Genomic DNA, 19,522 nt, shown 5'->3' with positions numbered 1-19,522 from the left:
CATACTTTGTGATTATGCTTGGTCTTTCTTTGGTGCTGTTAAAACCACCATATCAAACCTGTAGCTCTTTTATGAAATAGTAGTAAATCGCATTTTAAATCGCAAATCGCAATTTTGATCAGAAAAATCGCAATTAGATTTTTTCTCCAAATCGTGCAGCCCTAGAGCAAAGTGCACTGCAGTCCGAAAAACAGTCATAGTGGCCCTCTGCCAAACCTAAAGAGATCACCACCATTTAAACTCTAGTTAAACCCTTCAACTACAATTGAACCTTTTACCGAAACAAATTCTGCCATAAAAAAATAGAATCAGTAATTCCGAATTTTTATCTCAGCATTCTGACTTTTTTAATCACAGTTGCAAATTCATATCTTACATTTCATACTTTTTTAGATTTGTGAGTTATATCTCACAGTTGCAAGTTATAAACTCGTGATTGCGAGGTCATAACGAAATATTTTATTCTGAATTGCAGGGAAAAAAGTAAAAATTGTGATTACTTTTTTAAAAAACTTTTTTTGTTTACTGTGTTTTTTCTAAGAATAATGATTCAGTGAAAAAAGACAGAATCGTGAGATAAAAAGTTGTAATTATCTGTTTTATTTTTTGATTCTGTGGCAAAATAATTACCTATCATAGTAAACTGATACACAGTTAATAAATAAAATATATAAATATTTAGTTTTGTTTTCTATAAACACTCAGAAGGGCACATCATAATCTTTTTTCCAACACATAATGCATCAAAATCCATTCCAGTCCATTCAAAAAACAAATGGTCATTGATTTCCTGTATTTTATGGTTAAAACTAAAGAGATCACCACCATTTAAACTCTAGTAAAACCCTTCAACTTCAACTTTATTAAAAACATTTTTACAATCAAACCTTTTACTGAAACAAATTCTGCCATAAAAAATAGAATCAGTAATTCCGAATTTTTATCTCTGACTTTTTTGATCACAATTGCAAATTCATATCTTACATTTGATACTTTTTCAGATTTGTGAGTCATTTTCTCACAGTTGCAAGTTATAAACTCGTAATTGTGAGGTCATAACGAAAAAATTTATTCTGAATTGAGAAACTTGCAATTGCAGGGGAAAAAAGTTAAAATGGTGTGATTACTTTTTAAAAACATTGTATTTTTTTACTTTGTATTTTTTTACGAATATCAATGTTGTATCTCAAAATTCTGAGTTTATATCTCACAATTCAGTGAAAAAATTCAGAATTGTGAGATAAAAAAAACCCAATTACCTGTTTTATGTTTTTGATTTTGTGGCAAAGTATCTACCTTCCATAGTAAACTGATACACAGTTAATAAATAAAATATAATTATTTAGTTTTGTTTTCTATAAACACTCAGAAAGGCACATTAATTTCATAACCATCCATTCACAGAATAAATAGTCATAGATTTCCTGTAGTTTATAGAGCAAAGTGCACTGCAGTCCGAAAAACAGTCATAGTGGCCCTCTGCCAAACCTGAAGAGATCACCACCATTTAAACTCTAGTTAAACCCTTCAACTACAATTGAACCTTTTACCGAAACAAATTCTGCCATGACAAAAAAAATAGAAAAGGTAATTACAAATTTTTATATATCTCTGTGTCTGATTTGTTTTTCTCTTTCATATATGTTACAGTTGTGACGTCCCGGCCACAGAACTCAGATGAGCTGAAGGGTGGAGATGGCTGCTGTAACTTGGTCTTGTCAAGACACAGTACAGATATTTGGAACATCGTGGAGAGTTTGTTTATCCAGGATGGCCCCTTTCTTGTGGTACGTCTCATGGTGATGATATACTTTGATGTGTTCCACCAGATGCTGGTCTTCTTTGCTATTAAGAACTTTCTAGTGGTCGTCCTCAACCTCTACAGGCTCATAGTTATCTGTCAAGACTTTAAACCACCATCATCACCACCACCATCATCATCTACCTCTCCCCCAGTATGAAGAAAGGAAAGAAAATCAGTTTAAATGTTACATTTTAATACGAATACATTTCATTAATTGTGCCAGATGGTTTGCTTAAACCAGGGGTTTTCAAACCGGGAGGCCGCAAGGAAGTGCTAGACAGTGTTATTTTAGTGTCATCGAGATACTAGTAGAATATTTATTAATATTTTGAATTTGTTTTTGTTTTTATATTTACTTTCATTTAGTTTTAGTCATTTTGTTGTTTTTTTGTTTTTCATTTTTATTAGTCATTGTCTATATAGTTAGTAATTATCTATCATTAGTTATTATAGTTTTGCATTAGACATGTTGCATTTGCAACTAGCTAAAATATAAGTTTTATGGGGTCAGTGGAAAAGTTTATGCATATTTTAGACAAGTTTATATATAAAAAATAGATTAAAATAAATAAATAATACATTATAAAATAATAACTGTAAATATTTTACACATATTTACAGTTCATGTCAAAAGTTTACATACACCATGCATAATCTGCAAAATGTAAATTATTTGACCAAAATAAGAGGGATCATACAAAATGCATGCTATTTTATATTTAATACTGACCTGAATAAGATATTTCACATAAAAGACGTTTGACTCTTGTGTTGTTACCTGAATGATCCACAGCTGTTTTTTGTTTTTTTTTGTTCAGTGATAGCTATTCATGAGTCACTTGTTTGTCCTAAACAGTTAAACTACCCAAAAAATCCCATAGGTCCCACAAATTATTTGGTTTTTCAGCATTTTTGCGTATTTGAACCCTTTCCAACAATTACTGTATGATTTTAAGATCCATCTTATCACACTGCGGACAAGTGAGAGACTCAAATGCGACTATTACAAAAAACACGATGCATTAAGAGCCAGGGGGCGAAACCTTTTGAACCAAATGAAGTTGTGTACATTTTTATTATTTTGCCTAAATATAATATTTGTTTCCATTTAGTATTGCCCATCAGAAGCTATGGAAGATACTTACATGTTTCCATGAATACAAAATAAGTAAAATTTACCCTGATCTTTAAATTCAAAAAGTTTTCACCCCCCGGCTCTTAATGCATCGTTTTTTTTCTTCTGAAGCATCAGTGAGCATTTGAACCTTCTGTAAAAGTTGCATACGAGTCCCTCAGTTGTCCTCAGTGTGAAAAAATGGATCTCAAAATCATACAGTCATTGTTGGAAAGGGTTTAAATACACAAAAATGCTGAAAAACCAAAGAATTTGTGGCACCTGAAGGATTTTTCTGAAGAACAGCGGGCAGTTTAACTGTTCAGGTTAAACAAGGGACTCACTATTATTTTCTCTTGTGGACTACATGTAAATGTCTTATTCAGGTCAGTACTTAAAAAAAAAAAACATGCATTTTGTAAGATCTCTATTATTTTAGTAAAATAATTAACATTTTGCAGATTCTGCAAGGTGTATGTAAACTTTTGACATCAGCTGTATAATAGTATTTATACGTTAAATTTTAAAACCACATTTTGTGGTGACAACAGTTTTGAAAATGTATTTTGAATGTGTTTATGATACGTACAATCAAACTAGGACCAATAGTGGATTTTAAAGTACGGCATACATTATTTGGTTCCTGATTTAAAAGTATTACTTTTATAGAACTTTTTAAGTATTTTACAATCCTTTTTATAGCAGACAATGTAGTGAAGTAAGTTTAAAAACAGTAAGGAAACTCTAGGTTTTTTTGTATTATGAAATGTCACAGGCAGACACACGTATATCTATCCTGTACATGTGTTAAAAGGGGCCTGCTCACGAATGATTACTCTAGCAGTGTGCATTCAGATATGACTCTTTGATATCACTCTGACCTGAGAACAGGCTAAGACAATTAGCCTGTAATTTGTGAGAATCTGTAGCTGCTTTACAGCAGTTCCTAGATCAGCCTTTCAAAGATCTAGAGATAGTTACAGCTCGTGAACACAGCTGTAACCAATGTGTCTAGTTATGTCACCTTGTGAACCTATTGAAATAAATGTTTTTGTCTTGTTTCAACCTATCTGGATTCTCTCAGTTTTTGTATGCGGGATGATTTCTGATGGTTTTTCTGACCTTTGGGTTGTCATTGCTATTTCAAATTTGTCGGGAAAAAATGAGACATACCACCACGTCTTTCTCTCCCTTTACACTTAAACAGTATTCCTCAGTTTCCCAGATGTCTTCAAGTACAAACACTGGGTTGGGTGCTTGTGTCTGTGTGCGTCTGTCCCTGTCTGAAATATACACACATCCCCAAAGCAGGAAAACACACATTACTTCATTAAACATTTTTCACTTTTCTATTTTTAGTCAGTAGAGGAAACAGGAAATAGCCACACAAGAATAAAACAGGATACAACCAAAGAAAGTTAGCTGCATCCTGAGACCTAAACTGTGACCTTTGATTTTTAGTAGATCAACACCGCTCTGATGGGTAAATATTAACCAATGGATGCAGTTTTACCAAACAACCTCCCCAAACTCATTTTGATGAAATTTATGTAAGATAATTGATACATTTTTAACACTGGATGGTAAAGGTAACAAAATGAAATCATATTTGAAAATACTGTGTAGCCTTTTGATGCTTTTCAATGTTCTGAAATGGTTTAAACAGTTTTTTTGATAAACAATACATTTCTGGGAGTACCCTGCATTAAAGGAATAGTTCACCTAAAACTGAAAATCTGATGAAAATTTACATCAGAACAGATTTGGAGAAATTTAGCATTACGTCACTTGCTCACCAATGGATCCTCTGCAGTGAATGGGTGCCGTCAGAATGAGAGTCAAAACAGCATCACAATAATCCACAAGTAATCCACACAACTCAAGCCGATCAATTAATATCTTGTGAAGTGAAAAGCTGCGTGTTTGTAAGAAACAAATCTATCATTAAGGCGTTATAACTGTAAACCGTCATGTCTGGCCAAAATACCAGACTATAAACTATAATAAATGCTTCCTCCAGTGAAAAAATCTATTCCCTGTTGTCCTCACACATTAAAATCCACAAACATATTTGTTTAGAACTGTTTTGGACCATTTTCGCTTGTAAACAGTACTTGATCTGTGCATATTTCTCTCCTGATTCAGATGACAGTGAAAGCAACATTATGGATAAGAGGAAACTATTTCTTGCCAGAAGCAACTGTTTGAAGTCGTCTTAACATCCTGTGAAGTGAAAAGCTGTGAGTTTGCAAAGACAAACCTATGGTTAAGTAATATACTGGAGTCACAGATTATGATGCTTTCAGCAGCAGGTTAAGATCTTAATTTTGACGGCACCCATTTACTGCAAACTAGAGGATCTATTGGTGAGCAAGTGATGTAATAGTAATTTCTCCAAATCTGTTCTAATGAAGAAACAAACTCATCGACATGTTGGATGGCCTGGGGAAGATTTCATTTTTGGGTGAACTTTTCCTTTACCGAGAGTAGCAAATTCATTCAAAAAGTGACAACAGGCAAATGTTGAAATGCACAAGGGTTTCCTTGTGCTGTAAACCGAAAAGACAGTCTACAGTACAGGGTGGGCTGCTGTGTGCTCTCAACCTTATGAATATTCATGAGAGTGTGCGTGAGAGACTATTCTCTATAGCACCCTTTGTGAGGTCATTATATTGCAAAGCTCTCAGAAAGTAAAAAATGCTAGTAAGACTGACTTAAATGACTATGAATATACAGAAAATACACATAGTATAACTTACGATGAATAGGCTTTTTTACCAAACATGGTACAGTCATGTACTAAAGAATAAGTTTACAGTAAGTTAAAATAGTGATTCTTTTTATTCTCAGTGTTATCCAAAAAGGGGATAGGTTATGTACACACAGTCATTTAGAGCTTGCTGTGCAATCACATTTGGAGAGATATCTTTGGAGTGAGTATAAAGGAAGTTTACACACACTCGATCATTCGTTCACTGTTCAAAGAAACTATCTATTTCAGAAAAAAACATCATTAATATTACATGAAACATGGTGTGATCTGCAGAGAAGTAGTATTTAACTGTTTACAGAGTAGACAAGGAGCAGGAGAAGAAATTATGAGGCAATAGTACCAAATGCCTTGGATGACATTTCTTTTATATATTTCCTGGCAAACGCTATGGGAAACTTACTGGGAAACTTACTGGAAAACACGGAAAGCAAGAATGAATGGGTCGAGTGTTTGTTGTCCAACGCTTTCTTTCACTGCATTGGAGAATGTTAGTTCATTACTGGTGATCAAACGGTGTCAGACATCAAACACCGAGCTAATTACATCAGGTCAAGATGTTCTCAAAAGTCAAGTCTCACAAAACCAAAGTGGAAAAGTAAAAAAAAAAAAGTTACAAACAATTACGCAAGATTGTATAATCATCTTTTACGTAACAAAGTTTTGATTTTTTTTTTCCACATCCACAATAATTCTCCAAACACATACTGTCTGTTCTTTTTATGGACAAAAGTAAATACTGTTGAAGTCAAAAGTTTACATACGCCTTGCAGAATCTGCAAAATGGTAATTATTTTATTAAAATAAGAGGGTGAAAACTTTTGAATAGAATGAAGATGTGTACATTTTTCTTATTTGGTCTAAATATCATATTTTAATTAAGTACTGCCCTTCAGAAGTTATAGAAGATACTTGCATGTTTCCCAGAAGACAAAATAAGTGAAATTTACCCTGATCTTCAAATTCAAAAAGTTTTCACCCTCCAGGTCCTAATGCATTGTGTTTCTTTATGAAGAATCAGTGAGCGTTTGAACCTTTTGTAATAGATGCATATGAGTCCCACAGTGTGAAAAGATGGATCTCAAATCATACAGTCATTGTTGGAAACGGTTCAATTCAATCCTTGCTGAAAAAAAAAACAAAACAAAAAAAAACTGATAAAACCAGCCTAGGCTGATTGGTTGGTCTTAGCTGGTTGCAGCTGGCTAGGCTGATCAGGCTGGTTTTTAGCTGGTTGCTCCAGCTGGTCTCCCAGCTAAGACCAGCCTGACCAGCTAAGGAAGTAACCAAAACCCTTCTAAAACCAGCCAACCATCTAAGGCTGGTTTTAGCTGTTTTTTTTTTTTCAGCAGGGAAATCCACAAAAGAATTTGTGGGACCTGAAGGATTTTTCTGAAGAACAGCGGGCAGTTTAACTGTTCAGGACAAAAAAGGGACTTACAAACAACTCAATCGCTAAACAAAAAACAGCTGTGGATCATTATCACAGATAACAACGCAGTATTAACAATCAAGTGTATGTAAACTTTTGAACTGGGTCATTTTTAAAAATTCAATTATTAATTTGTCTTGTGGACCATATGTAAACATCTTTTATGTGAAATGTTTTATTTAGGTCAGTACTAAATAAAAAACATGTTTTGTTTGATCCCTGTGATATTGGTAAAATAATCGACATTTTGCAGATTCTGCAAGGTGTACGTAAACTTTTTACTTCAATTGTATATAAAATCGAAATATTTTGTCCACAAATGTTTCACTTATTGGTTATTTTATGTTCCTGTAGCTGTAAAAGTACAACATGGTGCTACTAGCACCAGGGTTATGGGTTAAATTTACACATTAAAAAGTTTTTACCCCAAAATAAAAATTTGCTGAAAATTTGTAAAGATTACTTTCATCACTTGCTCAGCACTGAATCCTCTGGAGTGAATGGGTGCCATCAGACTTCAGTCCCTAAGTTAACGTCTTATAAACCATTGCTTCTGGCTAAAATATAAATCTTCCATCCATAAAATTGCTTTCATAAGTGAAAAAGTCTTGTCTGAATTAGACAAATTAAAGAAATATGCACAGATCAAGCACTCTTTCAAGCAGAAACAGAAATTGTTCTAAATAAACATTGAATTCTTATGTGAAAGGAAAATGGGGAGCGTATTTATTGACTGGAAGATGCATTATTATGAATAATGGACTAGTATTTTGTCCAGAAATGACAGTTAAACAACAGATTTGTTTTACAAACAGCAGTTCACTTCACTAGATGTTAATTGATGGACTTGAGTTGTGATGATTACTGTGATTATTATGACGTTTTCCCATTATGGCGGCACCCATTCACCACAGAGGATCCATTGGTGAGTACATGAACATGAAAACAGAAGACATAAGTCCATGATGGGATCCTACAAAGTGCTCTTTATTATGAACAGTTTATTTTTGTAATATGCCACTTCAGGTCCACAAAAAAAAAAATATACGTTTTATTTACAAACGGGTGTTTTATGTAACATAAAAAAGGATAGGAAAAAGACATACAAAAAACAGACAAAACAGATATAGAAAAGTAGAAAAACCACCCAATAAACAAATTAACAATAGGTTAATTATTGCATGTCGAGAGACTACGCTTACATAGCTTTAGGGTTGAAGTCTATATCTTGAGGTTACTGGCTGGAAGAGTGCTCTTGTCCAAGTCATCAAAATACGGATGTGTCATTGCTTGCCGTGCTGAGATCCGCTTAGGAGGGTCATAAATCAGCATTTTCTAAACAAGAGATGATAAAAATTAAATATGAGGTGTAAAATCTTAAACAGATAAATAGGACATCAGTATGTTAGGACGCCCTTTTACCGCGAGCAGGTCGATGCCATTCTTGTCCAGGTTTTTCACAGTGCTGGCCAGATTCCCAGATTTCCACTTTGGGAAGGTATTCTTATAATCTGGCAGCGACTCAACATCTGGCCAGACCTCATTGTTAGGGGTTCCCAGAGTCCTAAATAGAAATGAACAACAGAAAGTGTGTCATTTGTATGCAAGTAGATGGTTATAGCATCTTCCACAATATTGTAGGCAGCAGTACACTTAAAATTCTAACCCATGCTGAGGATTTTTAAAATACTTTTATTCAGCAAGGACCCATTAAATTGATCAAAAGTGACTATATTTATCATTTTACAAAAGAGTTCTATTTCAAATCAGCCTTATTAGCACCTTAGAGTTATTTCTGAAGGGTCATGTGACAAAAAGAAATGTCAGTTTTGCCATCACAGAAATAATGACACATTGATAGATTTCAAAATTAACATTTATGAGACTTCTTAAATGACGCTTTTAGCAATAGATGGCAAATTATAATCTAAAAAATAAAATATAGGGAAAGAGCAAGCATAAATATTTAATATCCAGGGTTTCTGCAGGATTTTCAAATCTTATTTAATGCCTTTTAATGCCCTTTTTAATGCCATTTCTAACATTTTTAATGCCATACGCAACCAATAACTTAACACAGCTGTGTATGAATGCGTGTATATTATAATGCATTTTTTTCCATGCGGTCTTACAATGAGGCAACAATGAACATGCATTACTCTGCTGAACATAATTAGAAATGGATCAGGAGACCGCTTAAAATGTCAGCGTTTATTTACAGATTTCAAAATTTCAAATATCAATTCTGAACAGAAAAATTTCAGAAACTTTGAACTCTTAGAGGCTAAAACTGGCCGCTCTTAAAAAGTCTGTGTCACACAATTTTGGACCGGGCAAAATCAATTACCAAACTGCTTCCGTGTTCATCATACTTCGCGACAGTGAATCAAAGTTATTAATTATACAGGCTACATTCAAGATAAATTGGTAATATTTGTTTCTTCAACACTATCTAAAGTTTTAATGCCTGTATAAAACAATTTAATGCTTTTTAATGTCATTTAGGGCCTTAATTTTCGCAAAATCAATTTAATAACTTTTAATGCTTTTTAATGCCCCGCGGAAACCCTGTAATACCAAGACATTAAAAAGAAGCAAGACATGACATGAACCAATATATTGTGCATCACTAACTTCTAAATAAAAATGTAAACACTATCTTGGGTAGAAAACCAACCTTTTGGTATCAAATGAAAAGATGCAACTATAGGCATCACAATGAAATGCTAAAAACTGATGAGACATAAATTGTAAATTCGCTTTGTTAGCATTAACCCAGCCCTTTCACACCTACAGTGGTGGCCACAATTATTAGAACACTAGTATTTTTTTTACCAGATAAGGTGGTTTTAAGTTAGTGTGGAATGACATGAAGAAACAGAACAAACTGAGACAGACTAAATCCAGAAGAACTGTGGCAAAATCTCCAAGAAGCGTCAAGAAACTTACCTGCAAAGCTACAGTACTATTAAAGTTTTAGGCACTTGTATAAAAATGCTGTACAATGAGAAAGCAGTCAAAATTGCCAGTTCTTCTGGATTTAGTCTGTGTAAGTTTGTTCTGTTTCTTTATGTCATTCCAGACAGACTGGATGATGATGAGATCAGATCTCTGTGTGGAGCGCTGGCTGTTGTCAGACTTCTTGTGCAAACAAAAATCTGACCGGATTATTACAATTAATGGCAAAATGAATGTTTGTAAATGTAAACTGATATTCCCTACTGACACACTACAGCAAAAGACAGAAATAACTGACTTAAAACCATTTTAAGTTGGTGAAAATTCTAGTGTTCTAGTCATTTTGGCCACCACTGTATATTATTCTGTCAAAAGTCTGAGGATGTAATATCAAAGTTGTTCCAAGAGTCTGTATACCTGAAGATTCTGAAGAGCTGGTCTATTTCTGAGTCTCCATGGAAGAGTGGTTTCTTCGTAGCAAGTTCGGCAAAGATGGTTCCAATGCTCCAGACATCTACGGGCGTGGAATAACGTGAGGCCCCAAGCAAGACTTCTGGAGCTCTGTACCACAGAGTGACCACCTGTGCAATTACACAGTAAAAATAAACACATCAGCTTGATTGAATAAAGAATGCTTTGAGAAAGGAGGAGAAATTGCTGACATGTACCTCATGCGTGTACACTCTGACCGGGACTCCAAAGGCACGTGCCAGCCCAAAGTCTGCCAGCTTAATCACACCTTTATTATCAATCAGTAGGTTCTGGGGTTTTAAGTCACGATGCAGAACTCTGCGACAGTGGCAGAACAGAATCCCCTCAAGGATCTGATACAGGTAACTCTACAGAGAGGACACAGACACACACAGCTACAGTTACTTCCAGGGACAGACTATATACTACAGTCATTAATCGATACAAAACATTGGGGAAAGTAGTAAAATGTATATATTTGAGCATGAAAAACATGAAGTAGTCAATAGTATTGAATGTACACTAACAGTAGAGAGTCAATAAAACAGCAATATTGTGAAATATTATTAGTGATTTCTGTCTTTAGTGTCATATGAGGCTTTGGAAATCTTTCTAACATGTGACCCTGGACCACAAAACCAGTCTTAAGTAGCACAGCAATAGCCAACAATACACTGTATGGGTCAAAACTACAGATTTTTATTTTATGCCAACAATCATTAAGATATTACAGATCATGTTTCATGAAGACATGCCGTAAATATATAGAACAGATAGCAGATTTTCAAACAGTTGTATCTCGGACAAATACAGTCTTATCCTATCAAATCACACATAAATTGAAAGATTATTTATTTAGCTTTCAAAAAATACCCTTATGTCTGATTTTGTGGTCCAGCGCATGTTGATTTGTTGCTTGAAACTGCTGATTTTATTTTGGTGAAAAGTAAAAAATATATACATTTGAAACAAAACTTTTATATCATCATAAATGTCGTTACTGCCATTTTTGGTCAATTTAATGCACTCTTGCTCAATAAAGACCATTTATTAATTAAATAAGCTAAGCTAAAGTTGTATGGTTTAACAGTATACACTATTTAACGCACCTTGACCAGCATGGGATCCATGAATTGGCCTGAAGGGATGGAGTCCAAGTACTTCTTCAGATCCATGGACAGAAATTCAAACACCAGGTATAACTTTGACTCCTGCATCAATACATCAAGCAGGCTGTAAAAAAAAAAAGGGAACAGAGGGGGAAAAAAAAAGCTGAGTCCATACATAAAACAGTAATGAAACTGGAAACAATTATATTCCAAAGAAGCTGTTTGTTACATTTACATTTAAAAATAGAGTAAAATAGAAAAGAGTTATTTTAAGTTGTAATAACATTTCACAACTCGACTGTTTTTACTACATTTGAGTGAATAAATGCAGCACCAGTAAGTATTTCCTGCTCACCAAGCCTGCATTTAATTAATCCAAAGTACAGCAAAAACAGTAACATTTCGAAAGATATATGTATTTTATTTTTTTGTTAAATAACTTTTCTATTGGAAAATATTTTGAAATGTAATTTATTCCTGTGATTTCAAAGCTAAATTTTAAGCATCCTAAATCCAGTCACATGATTATTCAGAAATTATTCTAATAATCTGATTTGCTGCTAAAAAACATTTATTATTATTATGATGTTGAAAACAGCCAAGTACAATTTATTCCAGGATTCTCTGATGAATACAAAGTTCAAAAATACACAATCTTCTGTAACATTATAAATGTCTTTATCATCACTTTTGACCAATTTAAAGCATCCTTCTGACTTCTGAAGGATCATGTGACGCTGAAGACTGGAGTGATGATGCTGAAAATTTAGCTTTGATCACAGGAATAAATTACATTTTAAAATAGATTCAAATAGAAAACAGTTACTTTTAATAGTAAAAACATTTCAAAATGTACCGTTTTTGCTGTACTTTGGATCAAATAAATCCAGGCCTGGTGAGCAGACGAGACTTCTTAACAGTAGTGTATATAAAGGTGTCACTTTATTGTTAAGGACAACTTGATTTATAAAGCACAAAGTTGAACTCAGCAGAAAACATGATGAAATGTCACTATATATTCATATTTATCAACAATCTTTTGCAACATAGAATTTTAAAAAGCAAAACTTACAGGTTTAGGTACTGTTTTATGCAAATTAATTTCATGAAAACTTTTGGTTTCTTACCGTACAACGTTAGGGTGCTGGAGCTCCTTGAGGAGGGAGATCTCTCTGACAGCAGTGCTGGGAACCCCCTCCTCCTCACTCTCCAGGCGGATCTTCTTCATAGCAACCACCTGTCCAGTGGTTTTATTCCTGCCCTTATATACCACACCATATGTACCTATGGAGAAGACAAACATATATGGATTTCCATTAGACAAAAGAAAGTACCAAAGACTTTCATATTCTGCCTTGAAACAAACTGAGACAAACACATTGAGGGAAAGCCCAGGTGACTAACTCTATTCAGCAAATACAAATGCTCTACATATCTTAAATACTGAAGAAACACAAAGAAAGATTCAACATACCTTCACCAATTTTCTCTATCTTCAGATAGTCATCCATTTTCCCAAAACTATGAGGAAAAACAAAGGATTGAAAAAAGTACATTTATGACAGCTTAACACACTTATACTACAAAAATAATGTGCCTTAAAAATCTAGACTTGTCAAACAACACTTGCACAGGTTTATATTGTTTTAAATATACAATCTAATACAAGATAACGTTACATGAGGTCTAAAACACTACACATTTTTGACCTTCACAATTGTTAGTCTTGAGAAACATTCATTATAAATACTGTGAAATTTTTGATGATTGAGAATTTTGTACTTATAAAAAGTCACATTTTCATATTTTGCAAATAACACAATGTGACCATTTTAAATCAAGATGCAACACAAACGCGTTCAAATAAAAGGGAAAACCGATAAAGACAGTGATCTGCTTTTACTCAGGACCCATATTTGCAAATAACACCAATCAAACGATTATCCTGAATTTAAGATTACAGTATAAAGTGGATGTTAAAGTTAAATAACTCTGGAGTTTTTCCCAATGGGGCCTGCCCTGAGCAAATTCAAAACGTTCAACGATCAGAATCAAAACTGATAACAGTCCATCGTTCTAATAATATATTCAAACTCACCTTCTCTGTAACTATATCGAATCTGGAAGAATAACCCAACTCTTCTATTTTCCTCCGATATCTTGATGAAGTTTATCGAGAACAGACAGAGCGAGTGGATGTTGTGTATCTCGCTGAACTGCGAGTTCCTTGATTCAAACTGGCCGCGTAGACGTAATTCAAAAGCAGCCAATCGGAGTTCTCGGAGGACTTCAAACTAACCAATCAGATGGTAGGGCGGTTAGGAGCGGGAGCGTAGCGTCTCGTCAGAGTGTGAGTGCGCCTGCGCGGTTTGTTCATTTAATATTGTGCAGGTAGGGAAGTCATTTTTCCATATTTTCCCATTGATTCTGACAATTGTTCGTTGCTACAGAATCATTGGTAGTGTGTTCAGAAAAAAAAAATCGATTCACTCTATAGGTTGTTTTAAAAGACCAACTGAAAAAGCTTTCCGGTTCATGATGTTCAGTGCTACTGACCTGTAAGTGTTTTAATCCCACATACTTTCCAAAATACGACAAATACAGTATTCTATTTTTTTCTCTAAATATAGCTACCACACATATATTTGCTTCGTGTGTGGTCCGTCAGGGTCTGACTTTACTGGAGTCTGGACACATGGATATACATACACATACACACAATACTCTGTTTCACCACGTGGTGTCGCTGTCGGACTGCTGTATTCAGTAAATGTAATTCAGACGTCCACCAATGAGGGCGCTGTTTTGTATTCAGGGTGGTGACATCATTATTTTCATTTTACTGGTCATCCTCCAGACATTATGAGAGAGACAAAAGTGTGGTGTACAAAAAGTAATCAAATTAACATGTTATTCAAATGTACATGTGTCTCTTTAGCTTTGTCTGCAGTCTGCACAGAAATTGTTGATGTTCGGTCACAAAGTGCAAACTAAAACTGTTATAAAGTTTGTTTTTTATTCAACTCCTCAAAAGAACTCTTTAAAAACAAGCTCTCAAAAGGCCAATGAAGCATAACTAGGCTGTCTAATTACAGAGAAATAAAGGAGGCCTAGTCCCCGGGATAAAATCTCAATTCAAGCCCAAATCCTTAGAGGTCGACACTTTAATTAAAGAAGTGATTAGTGGCAAATTATTAAGATGCACATTTGAGGCGCTCCGATTGGCTAAAGGAATAAACGTTTTTCTTACTTTAAGTGCAATGGAAGGAGTCAAACTCATGATGGGTGTTGTTCCGGGTTTTTTATCACCCTGTTGAGATGTATTTTATGATAATGACCAGCATCCTTCTTATTACACGGCTGCTTAACAAATAAATAATAAATGGCCATTAAATATTGATTTGAGTTGAATTTTTTTACTATAAGAGTCATATGACGAACATACAGTAATACTGTGTAGGATTTTATGGTCAAAGGTGCATTTTAGTGATTGTTGTAGTTTTCTATTATTATTTTGAAATTATTTTTATTTTTAGATTTTCCATTTTAATTGTAGTTGTAATTATAGTTTTTGTTTTTAAATAGACTACCAGTCAAAGGTTTTTGGACAGTAAGATTTTTTAATGTTTTTTTTAAAGAAGTCTCTTCTACTCACCAAGCCTGCATTTATTTGATCCGAAGTACAGCAAAAACAGTACAATTTTGAAATATTTTTACTATTGAAAATAGCTGCTTTCTATTTGAATATATTTTAAAATGTAATTTATTCCTGTGATCAAAGCTAAATTTTCAGCATCATTACTGCAGTCTTCAGTGGCACATGATCCTTCAGAAATCATTCTAATATGCTGATTTGCTTCTCAAGAAACATTTATTATTATTATCAATATTTAAAACAGTTTAGTACATTTTTTTCAGGATTCTTTGATGAAAGATCCAAAGATCAGCGTTTATCTGAAATAAAAAGCTTTTGCAACATTATACACTATACCATTCAAAAGCTTGGAGTCAGTATGATTTTTCTTTTTCGGGAAGGAAATGATAGAAATTAATACTTTCATTTAGAAAATGTTACAAAATATTTCTATTTCAGATAAATGCTGTCCGTCTGAACTTTCTATTCATCAAAGAAACCTGAAAAAATTCTACTCAGCTGTTTTCAACATAATAATAATAATAAATGTTTTTTGAGCAGCAAATCAGAATATTAGAATGATTTCGGAAGGATCATATGACTGGAGTAATGATGCTTAAAATTCATCTTTGAAATCACAGGAATAAATTACATGTTAAAACATATTCAAATAGATAACAGTTATTTTAAATAGTAAAAATATTTCTAAATTGTACTGTTTTTGCTGTACTTTGGATCAAATAAATGCAGGCTTGGTGAGCAGAAGAGACTTCATTAAAAAACCATAAAAAAATCTTACTGTTTAAAAACTTTAGACTGGTAGTGTATGTATATAGTTGTTATTAGATATTAATTTATTTCAATTTTAGTAGTTTTATTACATCAAGTTAAACTAAAAATGTTTCCTTGTCAATTAGCTGAAAAAAAACAAGCTTTCATTTTAAATATTTTATTATATATACAATCCTTATTGAAAAGTTATTTCATATTTATGTTAGTTCAGTTAATGTTTATTTAATTTCAAGTAACAAAAGTGTTATTTTTATGGTTGTCGTTTTAGTTAACTCTATTCCAGAGAGCCATGTAACACATATTGTTTGTCTGTTAATACACTAGAGTCTAGTCTGATGTCTCTGAGAGAGACACACACACTGTCTTTCCAGTCCAGCTGTGAGAGACTCCTACCTCTGAGCCATACACTCAGCAGGAGTCTTCAGGGAGGAAGATGAACCTTGTGTGACTGTGTGAGAGAGAGACGGGATGTGTGTGTGTGTACATGTTTACATGAGTGTGTTTTTGAGAGAAAGGTGTGCTGAAAGAGAAAGAGGTCATGATGAAGGGGGTTGAGAGTGGGGTACTGAACTAGAGACAGAGGAGTGGGCAAATGCTACAAATAGTTTTTAGGACACTGAGATTTTGGGGCAAGGGAGGGCTGTTGTGTGTCTGTCTGACTGACTGTATGTGTGAGTGTGTATGTGTCATATGTAGGACAAATGCAGGACCAAAGAGGATTCCCTCACCTAGATTCCATGTTTCACACGACCTTCATGTGTGATTTACTACTGCAATTAATGAGTGCATTTAGATGGAGAAAAACACTCATAATAAAAATTGGCTGATACAAGACCTGATTATGTCAAAGCATTTACATTAAACTGTTTATATGATTGCATTGTCAGTTTAAGAACCATAATGGAGAAAATTGTGCATGTAAACACATTCAGTGTTGCAAAATGCAATGCATTTTGACTGAAAATGGCAATATACACAGCATATTTGTATGTTTACATATATGTATATGGGCCACTCTACAAAATTGGTGTAAACTGCTGTCCCGCAACCAAAAACACACTTAAAAAGCATTTAAGTATTCAAATCTTAGATGTTTACTAAGATCATTTTATTATCTATTGAAACCCACAATAGTATTTCAAATATTAGTAAGCTTAATATATATAAAATCATAATTTATTGGCTGCTTACAATTGGGATGCGGCTGTCTCGAACCCTAACCTCTAAATTTAAACTCATGAAACTTATACAAAAATAATTTTTGCATTTTATTCCATTGTTGTTTTTAATTTTTTTTTTTTTAAGTGAAAAAATATTTGTTATATTTTCTTTGTAAATTCTGAAACTGTGTCCCGTTTTTGCATGTCACTACCGAAACAGTGTTTTAGTCCATTGGCTGAGACTGATTTTAACTACACACCTATATTTATCATCAGGAAATATTCCTGTGTCCCTCTCTCTCATAGCTACTTGGTGAGTAAATAGAGCCCATCATTTTGAGGTAAATGTGTTTAAAAGTATGAAAAAATCTGTGTGTAATTTTTAAGAATGTCACTACAGAATACCATTTTCTATAATTAAGCACACTTTTTTGGAAGCAGTGTTGCCAAGTCCGCTGTTTTCCTGCGGAATTGGGCTACTTTACCACTGTTGCCGCGGGTTGTTTTTCATGTCTGCGGGTTAAAGCAACCCCAATAACGTAATATTTATCCCCTGAAATGCTTTTTACCAGGGGAACCCTGCCAAAAAAACATGTATTTTACCCACCTTAAAAACGTGATTGGGCTACTTTTGCACTAGTTTTAAGTAGCAATTGGGTGGGTTTTGTTGTGATAACCTGGCAACCCTGTGTGGAAGTTATTCCATAACATTTAGTGTTAATATGTGTACAACTGGCCAGAACTGTGCTAGCTAACCATGTGCTGATTAGCATATTTAAGCTAGGTTCAAAAGTACCTAAATTTTCACCTAAACAGTCACTAGTGACATCTTTGTTTTTTGGGTGTTATCCCATAAAATTGTCACTACCGTAACATTCATGACCTAAACATGTCATCATTGTTTTGGTAGTGACAAAAAGGAACACATAATCCTCATATTTAAGGAAAATAAACAAAATTTTAGTACAGTTATGCAAATTTATTTTTATTTGTATTTTTGTGTTTTAGTAAGTGTATGCAAATGTGATGTGGTTGCTACCAAAACATTACTGTCACTCCCAAAAATGTGCAGTGAAAGTTGAAACATGGGAAGTTTTGTCAAAAATAAAGTATACTGAATTATCAGCTAAGATATTATGATAGTGTTTGGTCCAATCATGTATATTCAAACTAATATACCCTTAAGTTTAAGGTCAATAGGATCTTAGGATACAAGAAAAATGTGATTAAAAATACAACAAATCTCACAAATCACACTTAAAATATTGTTAAAATTGCAATTGTTATTAATTTACCTCTAAAAACATTTTAATAAAATAGACAAAATATATTTACAGTCTTAATAGGTCTGTATAAGCCTTCTTATTAAATGATATATTACTATCCATAGTGACAAATTTGGGAAAAGGACAAATATTCCAAAACTTTCTGAAAATACAATATGAGAATTAACTACACAATTACTAGAAATGTATACCTTGGATATTATACAATTTGTTGTTATAAACGTTTCCAACTCTCACTTTGAACCAATTCTGTAGAATGGCTCATATATACATATATTTAAATAATACTGCTGCTTGTATGATATCATATAATATTCTGTTGAATATGATCCATTTTCTCTCTCCCTTCGCTCAACAGACTCTCTGACATTAGCATTCCAACCCTGGCTTTGTTGCCATGGTGAAAGCATGTGGTTTCCTGGCGTTGCCATGGGGATTTCCTCCCTGAACATTTCTTCAGCAATCATACGCTTGTCTTTTCATGATTTATTCCTTTTCTCTCTCTCAATCACGCTGCCTTCTTTCTTTCCCTGTGATTGTTGGTCTCCCCTGCTGAGGATCCTGGGTGACAGTTGATGTGACTTTGTAAAGGACAGTTGATGAGTCTTGATTCCTTTCAAATGGGGATGAAGGATTTCTCAAGGTGACCTTGAGGAAGCTTGACCTCATTGGCTTTCAGGCTTTCAGCTCAAATATGGACACAGATTTGCACAGAAATGATCAGCTAACGGGCATATTATAGCACCCACTCTTTCTCCACCCCCACGCGCACATTATATGAGTTTCTTGCGCTTGCATTTATCAGCAGGTTCCTGAGGTAAACACGCTGTAGTGCTAACGAGCCTCATTATGGCAGCGGTCTTATTAAATGGCCTCTGGGTTAAACAACATGAGGTATGCTGTAAGGTGTAATCTCTCCAACGCTATTTCCTATTAATGCCAAAGCTAAAAAATATTTTAAGATATCCTGTGGCTTTCACCTCACTGCTGAG

General features: G+C 34.0%; 1 protein-coding gene across 1 annotated transcript; it reads right to left on the bottom strand.

Annotated features, from left to right (window-relative positions):
• Window positions 1–8,303: 8,303 nt before the first annotated feature.
• Window positions 8,304–13,841, bottom strand: LOC141295482 (cyclin-dependent kinase 1). The gene is made up of 8 exons (XM_073826701.1): window positions 13,757–13,841; window positions 13,133–13,179; window positions 12,786–12,942; window positions 11,659–11,782; window positions 10,747–10,917; window positions 10,496–10,659; window positions 8,543–8,684; window positions 8,304–8,455 (listed from the first exon to the last, which is right to left on the bottom strand). Exons 2-8 carry the CDS (start codon window positions 13,167–13,169, stop codon window positions 8,342–8,344), a joined length of 909 nt encoding a protein of 302 aa, XP_073682802.1. The 5' UTR covers window positions 13,170–13,179; window positions 13,757–13,841; the 3' UTR covers window positions 8,304–8,341.
• Between the last annotated feature and the right edge of the window lie 5,681 nt (window positions 13,842–19,522).

This window comes from Garra rufa, chromosome 21, assembly GCF_049309525.1.
Source record: "Garra rufa chromosome 21, GarRuf1.0, whole genome shotgun sequence".
Taxonomy (NCBI): Eukaryota; Metazoa; Chordata; class Actinopteri; order Cypriniformes; family Cyprinidae; genus Garra; species Garra rufa.
This window is presented reverse-complemented; position numbering and strand designations above follow the sequence as displayed.